This window comes from Malania oleifera, chromosome 8, assembly GCF_029873635.1.
Source record: "Malania oleifera isolate guangnan ecotype guangnan chromosome 8, ASM2987363v1, whole genome shotgun sequence".
Taxonomy (NCBI): domain Eukaryota; kingdom Viridiplantae; phylum Streptophyta; class Magnoliopsida; order Santalales; family Ximeniaceae; genus Malania; species Malania oleifera.
Genome location: NC_080424.1, coordinates 4,702,423 through 4,722,776, shown reverse-complemented (window position 1 = coordinate 4,722,776; position 20,354 = coordinate 4,702,423). Strand labels below are relative to the sequence as shown.

At 37.7% G+C, this 20,354-nt stretch overlaps 1 protein-coding gene across 1 annotated transcript in view; it reads right to left on the bottom strand.

Annotated features, from left to right (window-relative positions):
- Positions 1-20,354, bottom strand: part of LOC131163075 (ras-related protein RABC1) — a 47,765-nt gene that overhangs the window by 10,392 nt on the left and 17,019 nt on the right. The window contains exons 4-6 of the mRNA XM_058119780.1: positions 16,220-16,285; positions 15,909-16,030; positions 15,572-15,700 (exon numbers count right to left, since the gene is read on the bottom strand). Of these exons, the coding sequence (XP_057975763.1) occupies positions 15,572-15,700; positions 15,909-16,030; positions 16,220-16,285 (317 nt within the window). The remainder of the gene's footprint in view (positions 1-15,571; positions 15,701-15,908; positions 16,031-16,219; positions 16,286-20,354) is intronic.

Below are 20,354 nucleotides of genomic sequence, written 5' to 3'. Positions count from 1 at the left end.
GTGTAAGGACTATAGACAGAGAGACGAGAGAATTCCCAATCACAACAGGTGTACATCAAGGATTTGCTTTGATCCCTTATCTTTTTGCTTTAGGGATGGATCAATTGATTGGGAGTATCTAACATCAGGTAGCATGGTATGAGTTGTTTGCAGATGATATTGTATTGATTGATAAAACTAGGGGTGGAGTAAAAGCTAAGTTAGAATTATGGAGAAAAGCTTTAGAATCTAAAGGCTTTGGGATAAATAGAAATAACATAGAATATATGAAATATAATTTCAATAATAGAAGAAAAATTGGAGACAAAGTTAAACTTGATGATATAGAAATAAATAGCACTTGTAGATTTCGATACTTTAGATCTATTATGCAAGCTGAAGTAATGCATAAAGTTAACGCAGGCTGGATAAAATGGAGAAGTGCTTCGAGTGTGCTTTGCGATCGTAGAAGATCCGTAAAATTAAAAGAAAAGTTTTATAATATGGCTATAAGACTAGCTATGCTATATGAATCAAAATGTTGGCCAACTAAGAAACAACATATCCATAAAGTGAAAACTTCCAAAATGAGAATGCTTAGATGGATGAATGGTATAACATTGAAAGATAAATTAAAAAATGAACACATTCGTAGTAAGTTAGGCATAGCTCCTATAGAAGATAAGATAGGGGATAGACAACTCAGATGGTTTGAGCACTTGCAACGTAGGCCACATAGTGCGCTAATGAGGAAGAGTGAGTTAGTTATTGGAACGGGTAAGAGTAGACTTAAAACAATTTGGAATGAGATTGTGATTAAGGATTTAATAACCTGAATTTGTTGAAAGAAATTGTCTATGATTGCATAAATTGGTAGAAAAGGATTCATGTAGCCGACTTCACCTAGTGGGACTTAAGGATTGGTTTTGTTGTTGTTGTTTCTTATAAAGGATTGTATTCTTTTGCTTTAGAGAATATTTTATAGCAAAAGAAAATTTATCAAGAGAACGAAAAAAGAGATTTTAAAGAGATGAAGGAATAAGAAATTTTAACATTTGTGCTTTCTACTTGCTAAAACACCAAGGTGGATCTCCTATGTTCATGTTTTTTTTTCTTATTCCTCTTTCTCTTTTTAATAGTTAAAGAAATATATTTTGGGAGACAAAAAAGAATATCCATCTAAAAGAGGTCATAAGGTTAGAAACCACTTTTTAACTCCTCTCCATTGTAACTTATCAAACACTACAGATTAGCTAGCTCATGTTTTTTTCCCCCCTAAGATGGACAGAAATTGTTGAGATTTTGGGTAAAATGAAAGACTTAACATAAATGATAACTCTAGTAAATACTAATAATGCTAAATGACCAATTATACTGTCAAGACTCCCCCATCAAGCTAGAGCATATATATCATATAATCCTATCTTGTTATCAATGAGCTTCATACAAGCACCTCCCAAGGCTTTAGTAAATAATTTAATTAACTGCAATCAAACTTCACAAGAGTGTTCATAAGGAGCTTTTGCACAAGTTTCTCCAGAACAAAGTGACAATTAGCTTCAATGTCTTCGCTCATGGAAGACCGAGTTGGAGGCAATATGAATAGAAGTTCGATTATCACACATCAACTGCATAGGCTAAGAATGTGGAAAAATCAGTTCTTCAAACATGTTCTTCAACCAAGCAAGTTCACATGTAGTGTGAGTCATGGCCCTATACCCTGACTCTGCACCACAGTTTGTTTCTTACTCTTCCAAGCAATGTTTTAATAGGCTCAGTCGAGGCTCGCCTCAAAGCAAGGCATGCTTAAAACGCCTTGAGGCTCAATCTAAAATACCAAATTCCAAAAAGGCTAATGCATTACATGCTGAGGCTTACGCATTTTAAAAAAGCAAGCCTTTTGAGCCTTTTTAGTTGAGGCTTACACATTTTGGGTGTGTGATTCTCAAGTTAGAATTGGTTAGAATATTTTAACTACATGTTTGTACAAAAGGAATGTCATAATATGAGTTTATTTCTATAACTCTTGAACTTCAACCTTTCCAAAATAACTGGACTTGTATCTTATGTCATGAAAATAGCTTGAACTTTGTAATAGTATAGCTATCAAGTTAGCAATTTTTGAATGGCCAACAAGTATTTTGCGAAGTAAATCTATTTTTTCTTTTTTACATTATATTTGCGATTTTCTTAATTTTTACTTTATTTCAAATATATATAATTTATTTAACAAATTTTTATCTTAAAAAACAAATTCTCAAAAGGCTTACGCCCCAATGCCTTAAGGCTTATGTCTCATCTGTTGAGGGTTAAAACACCTCGCCTTACGTCTTCGCCTTTTAATACATTGCTTCCAAGAAACCAAATTACCACCAAGGATACAATAGCGGTTGTGGATCTTTCATTGGAAGGTGGCTCGACCAAATCTACATTAATACATCCTTGAATACAAGTGTGTCCATAGTTTTGATATAAGAAACCTCACCCAAGTGCATCTTTGAGATATCTCAAGATGGCGAATTATTGCGTCTCAATAACTTGTCCTCAAAGAATCCAAAAATTGACTCACAACATAGCTGAGTGACTAAGGAAAATTCAACTTTCCAACAAGTCTCCAATACCATCCCGAGTTAGGCAACATATCACCTATATATGGCCAACAACCTAGTCTCATCTAAAAGATCAAGAACATAGTTACTCTATGACAAGACGACTTCCATACGAGATCTTGATACTTCTATACCAAAGAAATACGTTAATGGTCCCAAGTCCTAGGTATGTAATTTAGTCTGTAAGAAAAGCTCCTGAATGCCTTGATCATCATCACTAGTAATCACAACATCATCCGTATACACAATAAGCAAAATCCTGTTAGATGAAGTACGATGATAAAATATAGAATGATCTACTACACACTGTCGAAGGCCAAACTTAAGTACTACAACACTAAATTGACCAAATCATGCTCTAGATGTTGTTTTAAACTATACAATGATTTCTTGAGCCCACACTTTGAGCCTGACTCCCCCTAAGCAACAAACCCAGGTGGTTGCACTATATATAACTCCTCCTAAAGATCACCAATAGGAAAGTATTCTTCACATTTGACTGAAGTAGACACCAATGATAAGTAGTGGCTAAGAAGATGAACAAACATATTAAGACAAGTTTAGCGATTGGAGAGAATGTGCATGAATAACCCAAACCGTACACATAAGCATATCCCTTAGCAACAAGGTGGGCCTTCAAACAAGCCACAAAACCATAAAGATTGAATTTCACATTGTGCACCCAGCGACAACCAACAACAGATTTATCAAAAGGAGGAGGTACCAAAGTCCAAGTATCATTATCATGTAGTACATGCATCTCTTCAACCATTGCAGTTCTCTACCCAGAAGATAAGGCTCCAAAAATAAAATTTGGAAAAGCAATACAGAGTACTAACAAAATACTAATACAAGGGTGACAAGAAATCATGACAAACAAAACTAGAGATTGGATGTTGGGAACAAGTGCATTTACCTTTACTAATAGCTACAAGGGGAGTAACATCAGGAGAAATAGGATCTCTGACGAGGGAACTATAGGCACAAAAGTAGACGCTAGAGGAGGCTCTCCTTCATTGAGTTGCCATGTGTATAACTGCAAATTGGGATGATCCAAGCAATGAGAAGGACTCAAATTGGATGAAGATGTAGGAGGATTGAGTATAAATAATTGGTTAGGATCTGGAGAACAAGGCAAAGGAAGGGACTCGTCAAGGTCAACAGAACTCGAGGGATTAGAGTAGTTTAGTGTCATCAACAGAGACAAAAGAATCGATGTAAAGTAGGGCTATAACATTGATATCCCTTTTGAGTATAAGAACAAATTCCTTCGAGAAGATAACTAAATATGGGATTTTATCACCAAGGATATAGGATGACATTTTATTGTTGAGTAGATAGCACACCACTCAAAAAAAATTTGGGGGCATTCATTTGGTACAATAGGGTACAAGTGACTTCAAGAATATGTTTGCTTTTCCACTCTGCAACGCCATTTTGTTATGAAGATCAGGCACAATATGTGTGATGGATCATACCAAAATTAGTCATAGGTAGTGAATTGGGTACCAAAGTACTCAAAATTATCACTATGAAGTATCCTGACTGGCATATCAAACTGAGGAGTCTTTATTTGAGAACAAGAGGCATAAAAGATAATGAACAATTTAGAACAATCTTTCATCAAATAAAACCAAGTCATCTTGTAGTCATTGACGAATGTAACAAAGTACCGAAACCCCAATTTCGACGTGCCACAACTAGTACTCCAAACATTGGAATGGAATGGACTAGAATGAAAGGACTAATTGCCCATTTGTTGACCTGAGAAGCAAAGGGAACACAATGATGTTTTCCCAATTGACAAGACTTATACTCAAGATTAGACACAGAATTCGAGGCATGAACCAACTATTTCAACTTGTCAATGGATGACCAAGGTGACAATGGATTAGAAGTGGTAAAGTAGTAGCTGTGCACGCAACGGGAGAAGAGAAAGACAAAGTGGTAAAGTCCACAAGCTTCACATCATGTGCCAATTGTCTTTCTCATCTTTAGATCCTAAATAAGCACAAAATTAGGAAAGAAGATTACTAAACAATGTAGTGACTTCGTAAGCTTACTAATTGACATGAGATTGAAAGGGGATTTAGGAATATTCAAAACAAAAGAAAGAGAGATGGAGGAAGTAGGATTTATTGTTCCTATCTCCTTAACTATAGTAGTGTTCCCATTAGCATGGGTAACTTGAGGTAGAATTTTAGGATACCGAAGGGCAGAAAATAAGTTGGTTACATATGTCATATGGTCAGTTGCAGCAGAGTCAATAACTCAAGGACTAGTGGGAGAGAAACCAGAAGACCTAAAAACTGTAAGGTTACCCTTCTGAGAAAAAGATGCAATGTGATGAGATGCTTGTTGTGATGTCTGATGCTGTAAGAACCTTGAATATTTTTTCCTCTGAGACGGTAATAGTATGCTTACCTAAATAAGTGCCTGATGAGGGAACACACTTTTGGGATTTGGGGTCGCCATCCCAGCACACACACAACATCGATACAGCAAAAAATCAGAAATACACAGCAAACAAAATGCTCTTAAGACTCACAAACTCCATCCAACACACAAATGAAACCAACAACAAACAAGGAGAACTTCCAAAAATAACCACTAGATTAACCACAAATGAGTCACTGACCACCAGACATAGCACTGTGTCACGGGCTAAGCTTGTTCAGGGCATTATGCTTGCCTATGACCGCTTATCTCGTGTGTTTGGGATGGGTTTCCATCATGTAAATACTAGTGTAGGGTTATTTTCTAGTATTTCTTTCATTGTAAGCCAAATAAGGCAGTATGACTCCTCGGTCACTTTGATGTTTCCTAGTGCTAGAGTGAGAATGGCCTAGAAAGCTCTTTAGGGGAGGGTGAGTGTTCATCAGTCATTGTAAAACTCACTAGCAATTGTCAACGTGCTTAGCCTACTTGCCTCCCTCGCTAAGTACAACATGTCAACGGAGGATTTATTAATGAATTACGTTTGCTTCAATATTTACTGCTTGGTTACCACGGCTTTCATGAATTGATTATTATTTCCGCTGCTATCTGATTGAATGTTAATGAAAGTGCTTCGTGGATGAATGTTGGTAAACAAAAGGCTGGCTAGTTAAGCAAGAGTGCTTTAGCTAGCGCCGCACGGCCCTTCACAACGGTGTGAAAAAGGCGGACCGTGACATTTGGTATCAGAGCCCAAGTCGGTGACACTTGGTGAGAGCCCAAGGTTGAGTTGCTACGTGAATTCGATTGCCTTCGTTGTTGGGTTTGGAAAGCTTTGGTAAGTGACCATGGCACCAAACAATGCTGAGAGGATCAGCGTGCTGGAAGCACAGGTTGAAGAGTCAACCAACACTATGGCCGCGGAGGTGGCCCAGATGAGAGAACTTGTTGATGAAGTGAGGGGATCACAAAAACATCAAGCAGGTTTGATAGGCGACATGTCAGAGGACTTTCGCCACACTGTGGAAACTTTGCAAGCCCGGATGGCAGATCTGGATGCAAAGGTAAATGTGATGGTTCTTGCTATGGGGAACTCCAACACTCCGGGAGTTAGCAAGACCAAGGTGCCAGAACCCAGGACGTATGGGGGTGCCCGAGATGCCAAGGAGTTAGAGAACTTCTTGTTTGATGTGGAGCAGTACTTTCGCGTTGTGAGGATGGCCTCAGAACAGGCAAAGGTGGATACTACGACCATGTACTTGATTGGTGATGCCAAACTGTGGTGGCGTACCAAGTACAGAGAAATTGAAAATGGAAGCTGTGTGGTTGATAGTTGGGCAGACTTGAGGAGAGAGCTCAAGGCCCAATTCTTTCCTGAGAATGTTGAGTATAATGCAAGGAGAAAACTGAGAGATCTCAAGCATACGAGTTCAATCAGTGAATATGTGAAACAATTTTCTGCTTTAATGTTGGATATTCGGGATATGTCGGAGAAGGACAAGTTGTTCTATTTTCTTGAGGGGATGAAACCGTGGGCAAGAACTGAACTTCATAGGCAAAGGGTTCAAGACTTGTCAACTGCACAAGCGGCTGCAGAGCGCTTGACAGACTACGCTGGTGATGAGACCACTTCGTCCAAACGGTTTGGCGGAGAGGGAAACGGTGGAAAGTCTTTCAAGAATGGCAAACCCAAGAGTGGGGGAGCCGACCCGAAATCATCAACCTCACAGGAAGTTTCGTCGTCTCAAGGGTTCAACACACCCTATGGAAAGGGGAAGAGTAAAATTGAGTGTTTCTTGTGTCGGGGTCCTCATAGAGTTTTTGAGTGCCCTCACAAAGCATCACTTAATGCCTTACAGGCTTCTATTGCAGAACAGGCAGTGGAAGACGATGGGGAAGAGGATGATGCCCCGAGGGTGGGTTCAGTGCGGTTAGTGAACGGATTGGAAAAGCAAGCCAAAATACCGAAAGTTACACGAGCAAAAGGGTTAATGTTTGTGGACTTAAGGATAAATGGGAAGAGTACTCGCGCTATGGTGGATACGGGAGCTACTCATAATTTTGTTTCGCAGTTGGAAGCAGGAAGACTCAACTTATCCTTAGAGAAGGATACAGGACGCGTGAAAGCAGTTAACTCTGTAGCCCAGCCTACTCTGGGAGTAGCCAAGCAAGTGGTGATAAAGCTTGGACAGTGGGAAGGTCATGCGAATTTCACAGCGGTGCCATTGGATGACTATCCAGTCATTCTAGGAATGGAGTTCCTAATGGGGACGAGGGCAGTGCTGATGCCTTCGGCTGGTTCCCTGTGTCTGATGGGAGATCACTCGTGCATGGTGCAAGTCGTTGCAACGAAAGGAGACAAAGGGAAGTCCCTTTCAGCCATACCACTCAATGAAGGATTGGGTCAGGGTGAGCAGACACGTCTAGCCACGGTGGTGGTAGACAAAAAAGTAGGCCAAGAGCTGGAGCCTACGCCCATCCAAGCGGTGTTGGATGAGGATAAGGAGGTGTTGCCGGATAAGCTGCCTCAAAATTTGCTTTCACGACAGACTGTGGAGCAAGAGATCAAGTTGTTATCAGGAGTGAAACCACCTGCTAAAAGGCCATGTTGGATTGCGCCTCGAGAGATAGTAGAGTTGGGGAAACAGCTTGATGAAGTGGAAGCGGGATGTGTTCGCCCTTCCAAAACACCGTTGGGAGCATCGGTGTCGTTTCAGAGGAAACATGAAGAGCATCTACGGAAGGTGTTCGGCAGGCTGAAGGGAAACAGTCTGAATTTGAAGAAGGAGAATTTCTCTTTCGCTCGGCGGAGCAACAAATTCCTTGGTCAAGTCATTGAACAAGGTCGTATCCGGAGGGGTATGGAGAAGGTAAGGATGATTCAAGAATGGAAGATCCCCACGACAGTGAAGGAGTTGCGTTCCTTTCTTGGCCTTACTAGATGCTGCAGGAAGTTCGTTAAGGGGTATTCGCGGAGAATGACTCCAATGACAGGACTACTGGGGAGGTATTATTGGCCGCACACACGGGATGATGTGGTTGATTATACCAAAACTTGTCTCACTTGCCAACAAGACAAGGGGGAGCGGAAGAAGTATGGTACTTTCATGGCCGCACCAAAGTACTGTTCGGCAGAGGGGACGACACAATTGTTCCATGTGACTGTTGTGAAACATTGGGGTGTTCCCCAATTTATTCTTTGTGACCAAGATTTAATGTTCACTGACAACTTCTTGATAGAGTTTTTCAGGATATTCAGGTCACACCTTAACATCTCTTCGAGTTATCATCGACAGACAGACGAACAGATGAAGAGATTCAGAGAGCTGCTAGATGAGTACTTGTGCCATTTTGTCAACGACAACCAGAAGAATGGCGTGCAACTACTTGATGTGGCTCCATTCTGTGACAACGCCCAAAGGCGCTCCACGACCAACAAGAGCCCTTTTGTGCTTGTTATAGACCAGCTGCCGCTGTTACCTCACATAGTGGGCGAGCCGTACAGACGAAAGAGTCCTAAGGCGTACATCTTCACCAGTGAAGGGAGACAGAATGCAGACTTTGCCCAAGCCTATCTGGAGAAAGCTTCTAAGCAGATGAAGAAATGGGCAGAACAAGAGAGAAGACCGCAATTTCATGTCAATTGCCTCAAGCCATTCAACGCCAACACCAACAACCTGAGCAGGAGTCAGTCAAACAGCGTAGAGTTGAAGACAGTGCCACCCGACAGACATGATGTTGAAGAGATCCTTGCAAACAGAATGTTCATATCCTCAAGGAAGAAGCGGCAGAAGTTCCTAGTGGAGTGGAAATGCCTTAATGACAAAGAAATCAGCTGGATTTCTGCGGAAGATATTCAACTGTTCATGGACAAATTTGAAGTGTACCTACCGCTAAAAGTCTACGAGGACGTCGACCGCATAAGTGGGGGAGAATGTCACGGGCTAAGCTTGTTCAGGGCATTATGCTTGCCTATGACCGCTTATCTCGTGTGTTTGGGATGGGTTTCCATCATGTAAATACTAGTGTAGGGTTATTTTCTAGTATTTCTTTCATTGTAAGCCAAATAAGGCAGTATGACTCCTCGGTCACTTTGATGTTTCCTAGTGCTAGAGTGAGAATGGCCTAGAAAGCTCTTTAGGGGAGGGTGAGTGTTCATCAGTCATTGTAAAACTCACTAGCAATTGTCAACGTGCTTAGCCTACTTGCCTCCCTCGCTAAGTACAACATGTCAACGGAGGATTTATTAATGAATTACGTTTGCTTCAATATTTACTGTTTGGTTGCCACGGCTTTCATGAATTGATTATTATTTCCGCTGCTATCTGATTGAATGTTAATGAAAGTGTTTCGTGGATGAATGTTGGTAAACAAAAGGCTGGCTAGTTAAGCAGGAGTGCTTTAGCTAGCGCCGCACGGCCCTTCACAACGGTGTGAAAAAGGCGGACCGTGACACACTGCCACAACATCCTAAAATTTAGCTTATACAAGGCACCAATCAATAACCTTAATAATACTAGACAACCACAAAAAAGGTTAATCACCAAATCAACCACGAACTAATCACCAAAAACCAAACATAACAATGCCACAGCCTCACAAAATCAACGTATGAACACTGCGACTCCTCCAAGAGACTCACCAATGGCCTTTACTAACACTTAACAACTAACAAATTGCGACGATTGCATGATAAAAAAAGATTGGATCTTTGGATAGAACACATGCCCAACAGCTTGACACTTAACAACAACTAACAAATTGCCACGATTTCATGATAAAAAAAGATTGGATCTTTGGATAGAACACATGCCCAACAGCTTGATATTATGGTCTATGGAAGGAATCAGAACATGCTGGAGGAAAAAATTAGAAAAAAGGCATCCTGAAACTGTCTCACACGCTGGTGCGTGGGGTCAGGACTGCTGGCAGTCAGCTGCACACGGGATTGTTTCTGGTGATTGGGATTTTACAGGTTTATAGTTTGGAGGGTTCTGCTTTTGGCTATGTGACTGGTTTTGTGAAATATTGAAGGGTTGTGGTAGTTCTGAGAAGGGCAGCCATGGGAGGGTGTTTTCCGCAACAGCTGAGTTTGGTTTGGTGGTAGTGTTTAGGTTGGATCTTGCTCTGATACCATGTTGAGGTTTTGGGTAATGAAAACCAAGCATAAATGATAGGCCTTCCCCTCTATTTATAATATATTTCAAGTAGAACATACCGATAACCATAATAGCCTTACTTAACATAACTCTTGTACATACTAATAATGCTAAATGACCAACATAACCATCAACATAAATGTGTTAGAATGGAGGAAACATGCATCATAAGAAGGTCTCCTCCAGTAACAAAATGGAAAACAAAAAAGGAAAATGAAAGGGAAAAAAAATACAAAACTCTAGCGAAACAAAGAAATCCAATCATGCTCCAGATCTTCTAGAGAAACATTCCTAAACAAACTATTTTCCAAGCACCAAAGGGATTCAAGAAACACGTTTGTGTGATGCAGAAAACACCACTCAACTGCAGGCCTATTTATGACACATCACAATACAGCTTAAAAATTCTGGTATTCCTATACAAAAAATATACCAAATGATAGCAAGGATGATACATTGCCACAAAGCTATCCTCTCCTTTCCCATCCTAAACCCCTAACACAAAAATCCTCCAAAGTCGCAGAAAAAATTCTCGTATAAAATACTAAACAAATTATTCCAAAGACACGAGAGCATGTATCACCTATCATAAAGCAGAGGACACAAACATCAGGACTCAGGAGACAAGGCCTTACTTGGTTTTTTCTTGTATTGATTTTCATAGGGATTACAGTCATTGTAAAGACCTTTATTCCTTAAGGAACTTCAGATTTCCAAATAAAAGAATGAAGCAAAAAGAGGAATTAATGTTAGGAGCATGAATCAAATGATCAAAGAAAGACTTGCAAGAAAAATCCCCAAAACTATCTAGCCTCCAAATTCTTCCATAACTCCCCAAATGAATTTGAAAAGAACCACGCACATTTATTAAAAGGCCAAAATCATTTGTCTCTCTCTCTCTCATTGAGTTTCCTCACACAATGAAAATCCCAAGAATGCCCGCCCTCACTCAAGAGAAGAAAATCAGATATAGGCGTATCATGAAGAGTAAACAATCGAAAAAAAAAAAAGAGGGTACATGCAAGTCAGATGAGCCTCCCCAATCCAATGATCCTCTCTAAAATACGAATTTCCTCCGCAATTCAAACTCTAAACTGAACAATAAGGAAGAAAATAAGATAAAATTGAGGTACAAACTTCCAAGGACTTGAGTAAATAATCTTATAAATCCAACTTCAGCATCCTAACCATTCTATTTAAGTCCAAATTTACTACAAATTACCCCATGCCATGCCAGACAGGGTTAGGTTCTAAGGGATAGTGCAATAACCACTTCCTGCCAAGGAAATGTTTTTGGACACCAAATTACCTAGACCCAAACCTCCCTCCTTTCCTCCCCTATCTCAAACATACTCAGTCGCCCACTCCACGAAATGATCTTTAAACCCCACAACACCCACCCCCCCCCCCCCAACTCTTATCCTTTTCTATTTTCCTTCTAGTCTAAAACCCATAATCTCCCAAATCTACATCCACAACTTAGAACCTCAAAGCCTACAAATCAAAACACTAGTTACCCATTTTTCATATCCCCAATTTTTAGCATACCTACAACTTCCGTGTGCTCCAAGTTTCTACCAAAAATTTCACCCATAAAAAACCTAATTTATTTGGGTCAAGCAACTGCTTTCCAACAACCCTAATCCCTAGATGCTTTTGCAGCCTTAACATACAATATATTTTATAGGAATAATGTTCACAAGAAAAAATAAATGGCAATATTCAGACCAAATAGTTTAGGAATAGTAATTCCCAAATATTTCCATGGAATATCAATTTCCCAAATATTCTATGTTGGTTAGAATGCACCAATTTTTTTGTATCCATTTTTCTTACAAAAGAACCAACCTTTTTTTAGTAAAATTTTATGCTCCTACACATTAGCTACTCTAGTCTACTCCACGAACCAAATGTAACGTTGCAAAAACATACTTGGATTCAATTTCAGGATTTGAGACGTTTTTCCTTTTCTTACTAGTTGTCTTATGTTTTTTAATAGAAAAAAGAAAATATATTAGAAGGAAGAGGATGTATAGCAAAGAGGAACATGCAAAAAGAAGAAAAATAAATATAAAATACAATCAACTCAATCAAGTCTTCTGATCTCGCTTAACATCCTCAAAACAAGTAATCCTTAAAACAGCCTTGCACTAAAAGCCCAAAAAGACACCAAATACCCTATCCTATCCCAAAGAAAATTTAAATTACAATTTCTTTTTGAAAAGGTAGATGCATTCCTTTCTGACTAAACCCCCAACATAACAATAAATAATACACAGCTACACAAACTAACAGCATCCTCACTCGTCCTAAATCCTGTTAAAGAAATGCCCAATACCTCTCCTATTGTTTTCAGCTGATCGAAAGTTCAGGAGGGTTCAAAATGAGATCATGTTCCAATTTCTTTCTTCGAATATCAGCCAAATTTTCAAAATTTCAAAATAAGAACTAGAGAAAGAGGAGCATGATTTGAGTTTTTTTATTTTGTTTCTAAATTATTCACAATCACTTTTAATATTCACAAAATTTTATTCATTGCAATAGGTAGCTAACAACCAACATAAAACTTGTCAGTTCTCTATGGTATAAACCCTTAGCAAAAAATGGGCAAGGGTGGGCTAGATCATCAACCAGAAGCGACGCACCATGTCGGCGCCCGAGTACGGTGTCAAATATGCAAGGACTTCAACATCATTCTTGACGAGGGCGGGTAAAGAATTTATTCTAGGAGACTAGGATTAGATCAACAACTTGAAATAACACTGAAAAAATGAAGATGTTGACAATGTGCCTTCAAGAAACTAAGCAAGTAGGGGAGAAAGCCAGAGAAATTGAAATGCCAAAATTTAAACTTTGGTACGTGGGACAGGAATCATTTTAGACAATGACGTAAAAAATAATGTTGTAGATGTTAAAAGAGTAAAGAATACAATCACATAAATCAAGATAGTCTTAGGACGAGACAATAAATGTTATTAGTGTTTATGCACCTCAAATAGACTAAGTAGAAAACTTTAAAAGACAATTTTGGAAAGATATGAATACTATTATACAAGGGATATCAGGGAGTAAGAAAATATTTATGGGAATTAATTTCAATGGACACATTGGAAAGGAAAATGAAGGTTATGAGAGGGCGGATAGAGGACAAGAATATGGAGATAAAAATGAGCCCAGTGATATGATCTTAGAATTCACCTCATGAAATGATCTTATTATAATGAATACATGTTTTTAAGAAGAGAGAACAACACTTAATAACCTTCAAGAGTGGACAAAATAAAGTCAAATAAAACATTTATACAAGTTATTTTGAATGGACACACTGGAAAGGAAAATAAAGATTATGGGAGGGCATATAGAGGTCATGGATATGGAGATAAAAATGAGTATGGTGATATGATATTAGATTTCACCATGTCATATGATCTTATTACAATGAATACATGTTTTACGAGAGAACAACATTTAACTAGGAGGATAGATTGTTTATCATGTAAGGATTGTAAAGTTATCTCAAGTGAAATTTTTACACAATATAGAGTTTTAATGTTAGACATGTATTTGAAAAAAAAAAATGGTTGTTATTGAAGCAAAACATAGAGCATATAACATTTATATAATAGATAAGATATACAAGAAGGGGAAACAAACATATGTAAACTTGCTAGAACCAAAGAAAGAAAGAGCAAGGACCTTAAGTAACATAAAATGTGTAAAAAAAAAAAAAAAAAAAAAAGAGGATGACAGTGTCTTGGTTTAAAAAAGTGACATAAAAGAAAGATCACTAAGTTACTTTAATAATCTATTTAATGAAAACTAAGTAGAAGGCTTGAACTTAGATTTGCAAATGAGGAAAATGCTAAAAATTTGAGATCTATTTGCAAAATTAGAGTCAATGGAATTTGCATTCAAAAAAAGAAAAATGGAAAAGTTATATGACCAGATGATGTCCCAATTGAAGTTTGGAAATGCCTAGGTGATAATAGAATTATATGGTAAACTAATTATTTAATGCAATTATAAAAACTAAGAAAATGCTAGATGAACGGAGGAGATGCACTTTAATACCTATCTAAAAATAAAGAGATATTCAAAATTTGAATAATTGCGATGAAAAAATTAAACTAACAAGTGAAACAATGAAATTAAGGGAAAGGGTAATTGAGCAAAGACTAAAATTAAAAATGAGGGTCTCAAAAAATCAATTTGGTTTCATTTTGGGAGATCAAATACACAAGCATAAATCATTAGAGTAATGACTAGCTATAGATTGGTTTTGAGGTCTTAACTTTTTGCATTAGTAAGGGATGAACTTGCAAGGGAATATCCAAAATGAAGATATTGTCTTGATCAAGAAACTAGGGATGGAGTAGATTAGTAGAATCTAAGTTAGAATTATGAAAAGAAGCTGCAAAATCAAGAAGTTTTAGGATACGAAGAAATGAGACAAAATATATGACATGTAATTTTAGTCATGGTAGGTGGAATATTGGAAAAAAGATTAAACTTGGATGGTCAAGAAATTAATAGGACTAGTAGATTTTGACACCTTAGATCTATTATGGAAGATGAAGGAGAAATAGAAGGTGTAATACGTAGAGGTAAAGCAGGTTGGGTAAAACACGTAAGTGCTTTGGGCATGTTGTCTAGTCGGAGAATACCCTTAAAATTAAAAGGAAATTTTTTTAAGACAGCCATAAGACCAGCAACAATATATGGATCAGAATGTTGGGCAACTAAGAAACAAAATATACAAAAAGTAAAAGTTGTCGAAATGAGAATGCTAAGGTAGATGAGTGGTATAACATTAAAAGATAAATTAAGGAATAAGCATGTTTGCAGTAAGTTAAGCATAGCACGCAGATATAGGAGATGTGGCCCAGATGGCTTGAGGCCTTCAGGCATTTGCAACATAGGTTAATGCTGCAACAATGCGGAGAGAGTCAAGTACTGTTAGTGGTAGTAAATGGAGTAGGGGTAGGGGTAGACCTAAATAACTTCAAATGAGATAGTAAAGATTTAATAGCCCTCAAATTGTCACGGACGAAATTGCCCACGAACATGTAAATTGGAGGAAACTGATTCATACAGTTGACCCCACCTAATGCGACTGAAGGTTTTGTTTGTTGTAATTGCTTTTGTTATTATAAGTTACCTTGTCCTCCACACACAACCCCCCTTCCCCACCACAGGGCCCGAGAAAAAATATAAAAATAAAAATAAAAAGATTCCTTGGCTTCAAACCTAAATTGTCGTCCAACTACACATATAAAGCAAAATTTGGTGATCATAACCAATCCTACTTATTGAAAAAAAAAAAACAAAACAAAACAAAAAGGAACCAGGTGATCATTAACCAAACAAAATGAAAAGCATTTTACAAACCTTTAAAACAAGCTCTTCAAAACATTGCTCCACATTGACTCGAGTTTTTGCACTGCATTCCAAGAAAAGACATCCATATTCCCTGGCAAAGTCAATTCCCTCTTTTTTTGTGACAACCCTCTCACTTTCCTAGAAAATAAAGAAATAAAATACCTTTATTACAAACTCCACAAGAGAATCTATATATCCAATATTTTAGTGAAAACTAAACGAAATAATTTCCTTTAAAAATTGGAGTAAATGAGTACATTAATACTGCAGCATTGAATTAAGAAATGCCAGCTCTACTTAAACACTAGATAAAATGATAGAAAATGCAAATTTCTAATTGATATACCTTGTCAACTTTGTTGCCAACAAGCATCTTGATGCAGTCTTGATTGGTTGAGTACAGGTCAATTTCTTTGGTCCATATATCAGATAAATTTGTAAATGTTTCTCGACGTGTTACATCATAAACTGTATCAAAACCACAAGACATGAGGCAACAGTGAAATCAAACAAAGGCAGACAAAGCCATTACTCACAGAAATCAAATGGGGTTGACTCTTATATTGTTGAAAAATACATTGTTTAACAATCCGTGCATGAAAACTACTCTAATGGGGGGAAATCGCAGCGAGAAACGAAGATGATGAAATGACATACCCATTATTACCCCTTGTGCTCCTCTGTAATATGAACTGGTTAGTGTTCGGAATCTTTCCTGTCCAGCTGCATGATGAGGCATTAGAATCTACTCAACTTATACTTGCAACAAAAGTTTTTTTTTTTTGGTAACTTACAGGTTTAGCACTAAAATATAGGATGACAATGCTCCCCCCCCCCCCCCCCCCGGCACCCCCACACCCACAAAAAAAAAAGTTTGTGTTTATACCAAAAATAAGAATAAAAAATGCATCTGCAAACAACACATGTCATGCTCTTTGATGCATGCATTTAACTTGTGAACAAAATTGGATTTGTACTTTTATCCAAATCTGAGCAAAAAATAACGCTGCAATTGTTATTTTTGGCTTTGGTGTCATTTAAAAGGGGACCTTATTTCGATTCACACTGTAATGGCCTTTGCTCAATAAGCTTGGTCTGGTCAGAAGACTAAAAGGTTATTCTTTTAGATCTGATGGGCCCAATCAATCCAACTTGAATTTGCCCCATCAAATGATCCACTTCCTCATAGGCTCAGTTTATCAGGGCCTGAAGAAGTTTTCCACTCTCTAAACTACCTAACTCACTTCTAGTTCAGAGTCAAATGGTGGAAAGTCATGGTGATGAGTCAATTGCAGTGATAGTCCCCTAGCTCTGAAAATCTGCAATAGCTTCATTGCAGTAATTTAGGTTCCTGAATTGGGTTCTTAATGGAAAAAACATACACATGGGGAACAGAGAGATCGACCACCACAGTAGGTTATTGCTCGTCAATTAACAGAAGTCTACTACCAAGGGAAAAGGAGATTGAATGATGAGGGGATTGATGTGAAAATGAAAGGTAAGGAAGTGATTCTGACCTCAAATAATTCGATGGCACCATAAAGACTTCAAGGAGGAACACGATAATGCTTCATCCACTTTACAATTTCGAAGATGATGATTTGTTATGTTTGTCATGGTGAATAGGCAGCCTAGTAATTGCTTTTGTGCTTTTCAGGAATTGAAGTAATAGATCCTCTTTCTCCTTTCTTGTTTACTTTAGTGGTTGATGTGTTGAGAAGAATGCTTTTTCATGCCAAGGAGCTGAGGAGATTAAAGGGCTTAGAATTGGTAGGGACAAGTGCGAAACGTTACATCTTCAGTTCACAGAAAATATTGCAATATGTTTAGAGGATTATGTGGAGAGATCCTATGAGGTTCTTATTTTGTTAAAAAAAAAATTATGAGTATGTCAGGCATGTAAAACAATGATGTGCCCAGTATTAATATGGCTCATTGAAAATTAGAGGTGTTTACGTCCTTCTTGGTGTACTATTTTTTATTGTAATTCGGGTCTTCCTCTAGGAGGGTAATCTTAGATCTGTGAGTCGGAAGAGGGGCTCACTAGTCTTTAAGACGTCACATTACTCTTATTAGTTCTTGTCTTTCAAATATCCCCCATTTACTGATTGGCCATTCTAGAATCATGGTTAGTGTTGCAGAGAGATTAGAGAAGATTATGAGGGGGTGGTTTTAAATAGCGACCACAATCGTTACTAACACCATTACATAACGGTTTTAGGGTTCCTAAAACTATTACACACCCTGCTAAATTGGTGGGTAGAAAATTCACAACCATCTGGCTGTTATGGACCGCTACCATTATGTAATGGCTGCTACAACCATTATGTAACTGCTACATGACTGTTATGGTAGAGTGCGTGTGTGTGTATGTGTATATATATATATATATACTTTTTCTTCTCAAATTTCTTCTTGTTTCCTCTTTCATAAGCCATTTTCAGCAAGCTATCTGAAAAGAGGGGGGAAGAAGACTATAATGAGGATGATAATGACAAAAAAATTATTAATTTTTATTAATATTTACAAGAGAAGCGTTAATAAACAATTTGATAGGAAAATTATTTTGCTTAAAAAAAATATTTTTTTTATTATACTAGTAATTTGATATATTGTTTTTCTATATTTTTCAACTTAAATCATCTTTTATTTCTAATTTTTTCTGTGTTCAAGTATTTATAATTAATTTATGTAATCATAGATGTTATGATTATATATTATAATTTTAAGGCTTAGTTTATAGCTATACAAATATAAATTGCTAGTCAAGACTCCAAATTTTTTAAAATTTTAAATTTTTATTACTTAAACAAATAAAATAATAGAACTTTTCTAATTTATTGTATTTTTTGTATGCCTAATGTGCCTATGGAGTGTATAACATATTTTGTTTCATTAGTTAATTTATCACACACGTGATTAATTAGAGAGAGAGAGAGAGAGAATGCATCATTTTTCTATCAATGGCAGTTTAAAAACAAATGTAAAATTTGTTTTTGATACTAAACAATGTTAGTAAGTTCAACTAGAGGATCCAAAATGCACTAAAACTCTTCTAAGAAGGGTTAAGAGCTTAAAGCATGCAAATGTGTGTGTGTGTGTGTTTGAAAAAAATTTACAGCCATTACACCCACTACTGCTATTCAAAACCACGTGGGAGTATTTTTAAGTGAATTGGGATGTGGTTAGGAGTGATAAAACAGAAGTGGGGTTAGGACTTGGTAATTGGTGTCTAAGAAAATCACTTGAGTGGGCAATGATCATTGAGATTTTCCTAAGAAGTTGATTCCCTATGGCATGAGGTAATGTGGTATTCATTGAAATGGGTGAGATGCAAGGGGGTGTGGCTGTGCTTCTTATGCATGGCCTTCTCATGCATGCTCTTGGAAGTGTCAGTGATGTTAGATTTTGGGAATATTCATGGGTGGGTGAGACTCCTTTGTTGGCCATTCTTTGTTTGGGTTGGGGCACATCGGTTCAGAGCAAAATCTAAGGGAGCTGAAATTTTTTGGTTGAGCAGAAACAACCAAACCAAAATTCTTTAAAACCAGACACCGTGCCAACCAAATTAGCAGTTTTAGAACATGAAAACCAACCGACCCATCTTTTGCTTCCAAAATCCTATGTGAATTCATTTTCATTGAATAACTCAAAAACATGGAGGAACTGGACTTGGTTTCAATATGGAGCAACAAAGCAATACACACGGTTATTAATTGTGTTGCCTCAAGTCCTCAACTATCAGTCTACTTTTCTGCATAAAGCCTAGCAAAACTTGATTGTTTTTTTATAGACACCACAATCTATATATAAGTAAAACACAACAACCTATATATAATTAAACTAAAACATGGGCAAGTGAGGCTTTGATAACTGTTCATCTGCAGGTTGCAGAAACAGCAGCTAGGAAATGGAGTTGAGACTTGTTCAAGTTCAAGAGATTAATAAAACTGACAGAATATGAGAAGAAGAGAAACCTGAAATGCCAGATTCAAGAGTTGAGCCTTGAGAGAAGAATTGAGGTAGTCAATTGAGACTTGATAACTGAGACTTAAGCAAGTGAAAGGGCTGCTGGCCAATGGCAGAGAGCCAAGAGCCAAGTAGCGGATGCAGCCTGCAAGCACAGCAGTCAGCAGGGGCAGCACTGCAGCAGCACGCTGGAAGTTGAAACCCTGAGAGCAGGAGGTGACTGGCTAGGAGAGGATGAGAAATGCTTGATATGAGCATCCAGTAGAAAAGAGATGTAGAGAATGTGTAAAGGACAATGTTTTACGGAGCCATATACACACGTATTTTTGTTTTTGGGTCAGTCGGCCTTTTGACCTGTAAAACCAAGACGAAATGAAGAACAATCAATTTTACTTTTTTAACTGAACCAAACTATCTAGTTCACTCAGTTTATAAGATTGAATTGATGATGCACAGGCCTAATTGAGAATAATGGATTCTTTTGCTCTTTCGATGTGTGAATTAAATACTAGTGGGATTCTTGATTTTTTCTTCTAAATAAATTTTCCTCTGTTTCTTGAATTCTCCGATTTCTTTTTCTTCCCCCAAGAAAATGTTATTTGGAAGGCCAAGACACCTTTTAAGATCAAGTCACTTGCTTGGACTTTGATCCTCAACAGGATTAATGCTAATGACGTATTGAAGGTGAGCCCCCCTAGAAAAAGTTATTTGGACGGCTAAGATACATTTTAAGATCAAGTCACTTGCTTGGACTTTGATCCTCGACAGGATTAAAGCTAATGGAGGTGAGGAGATACTTAAAAGAAAGATAATTGCATGCAGT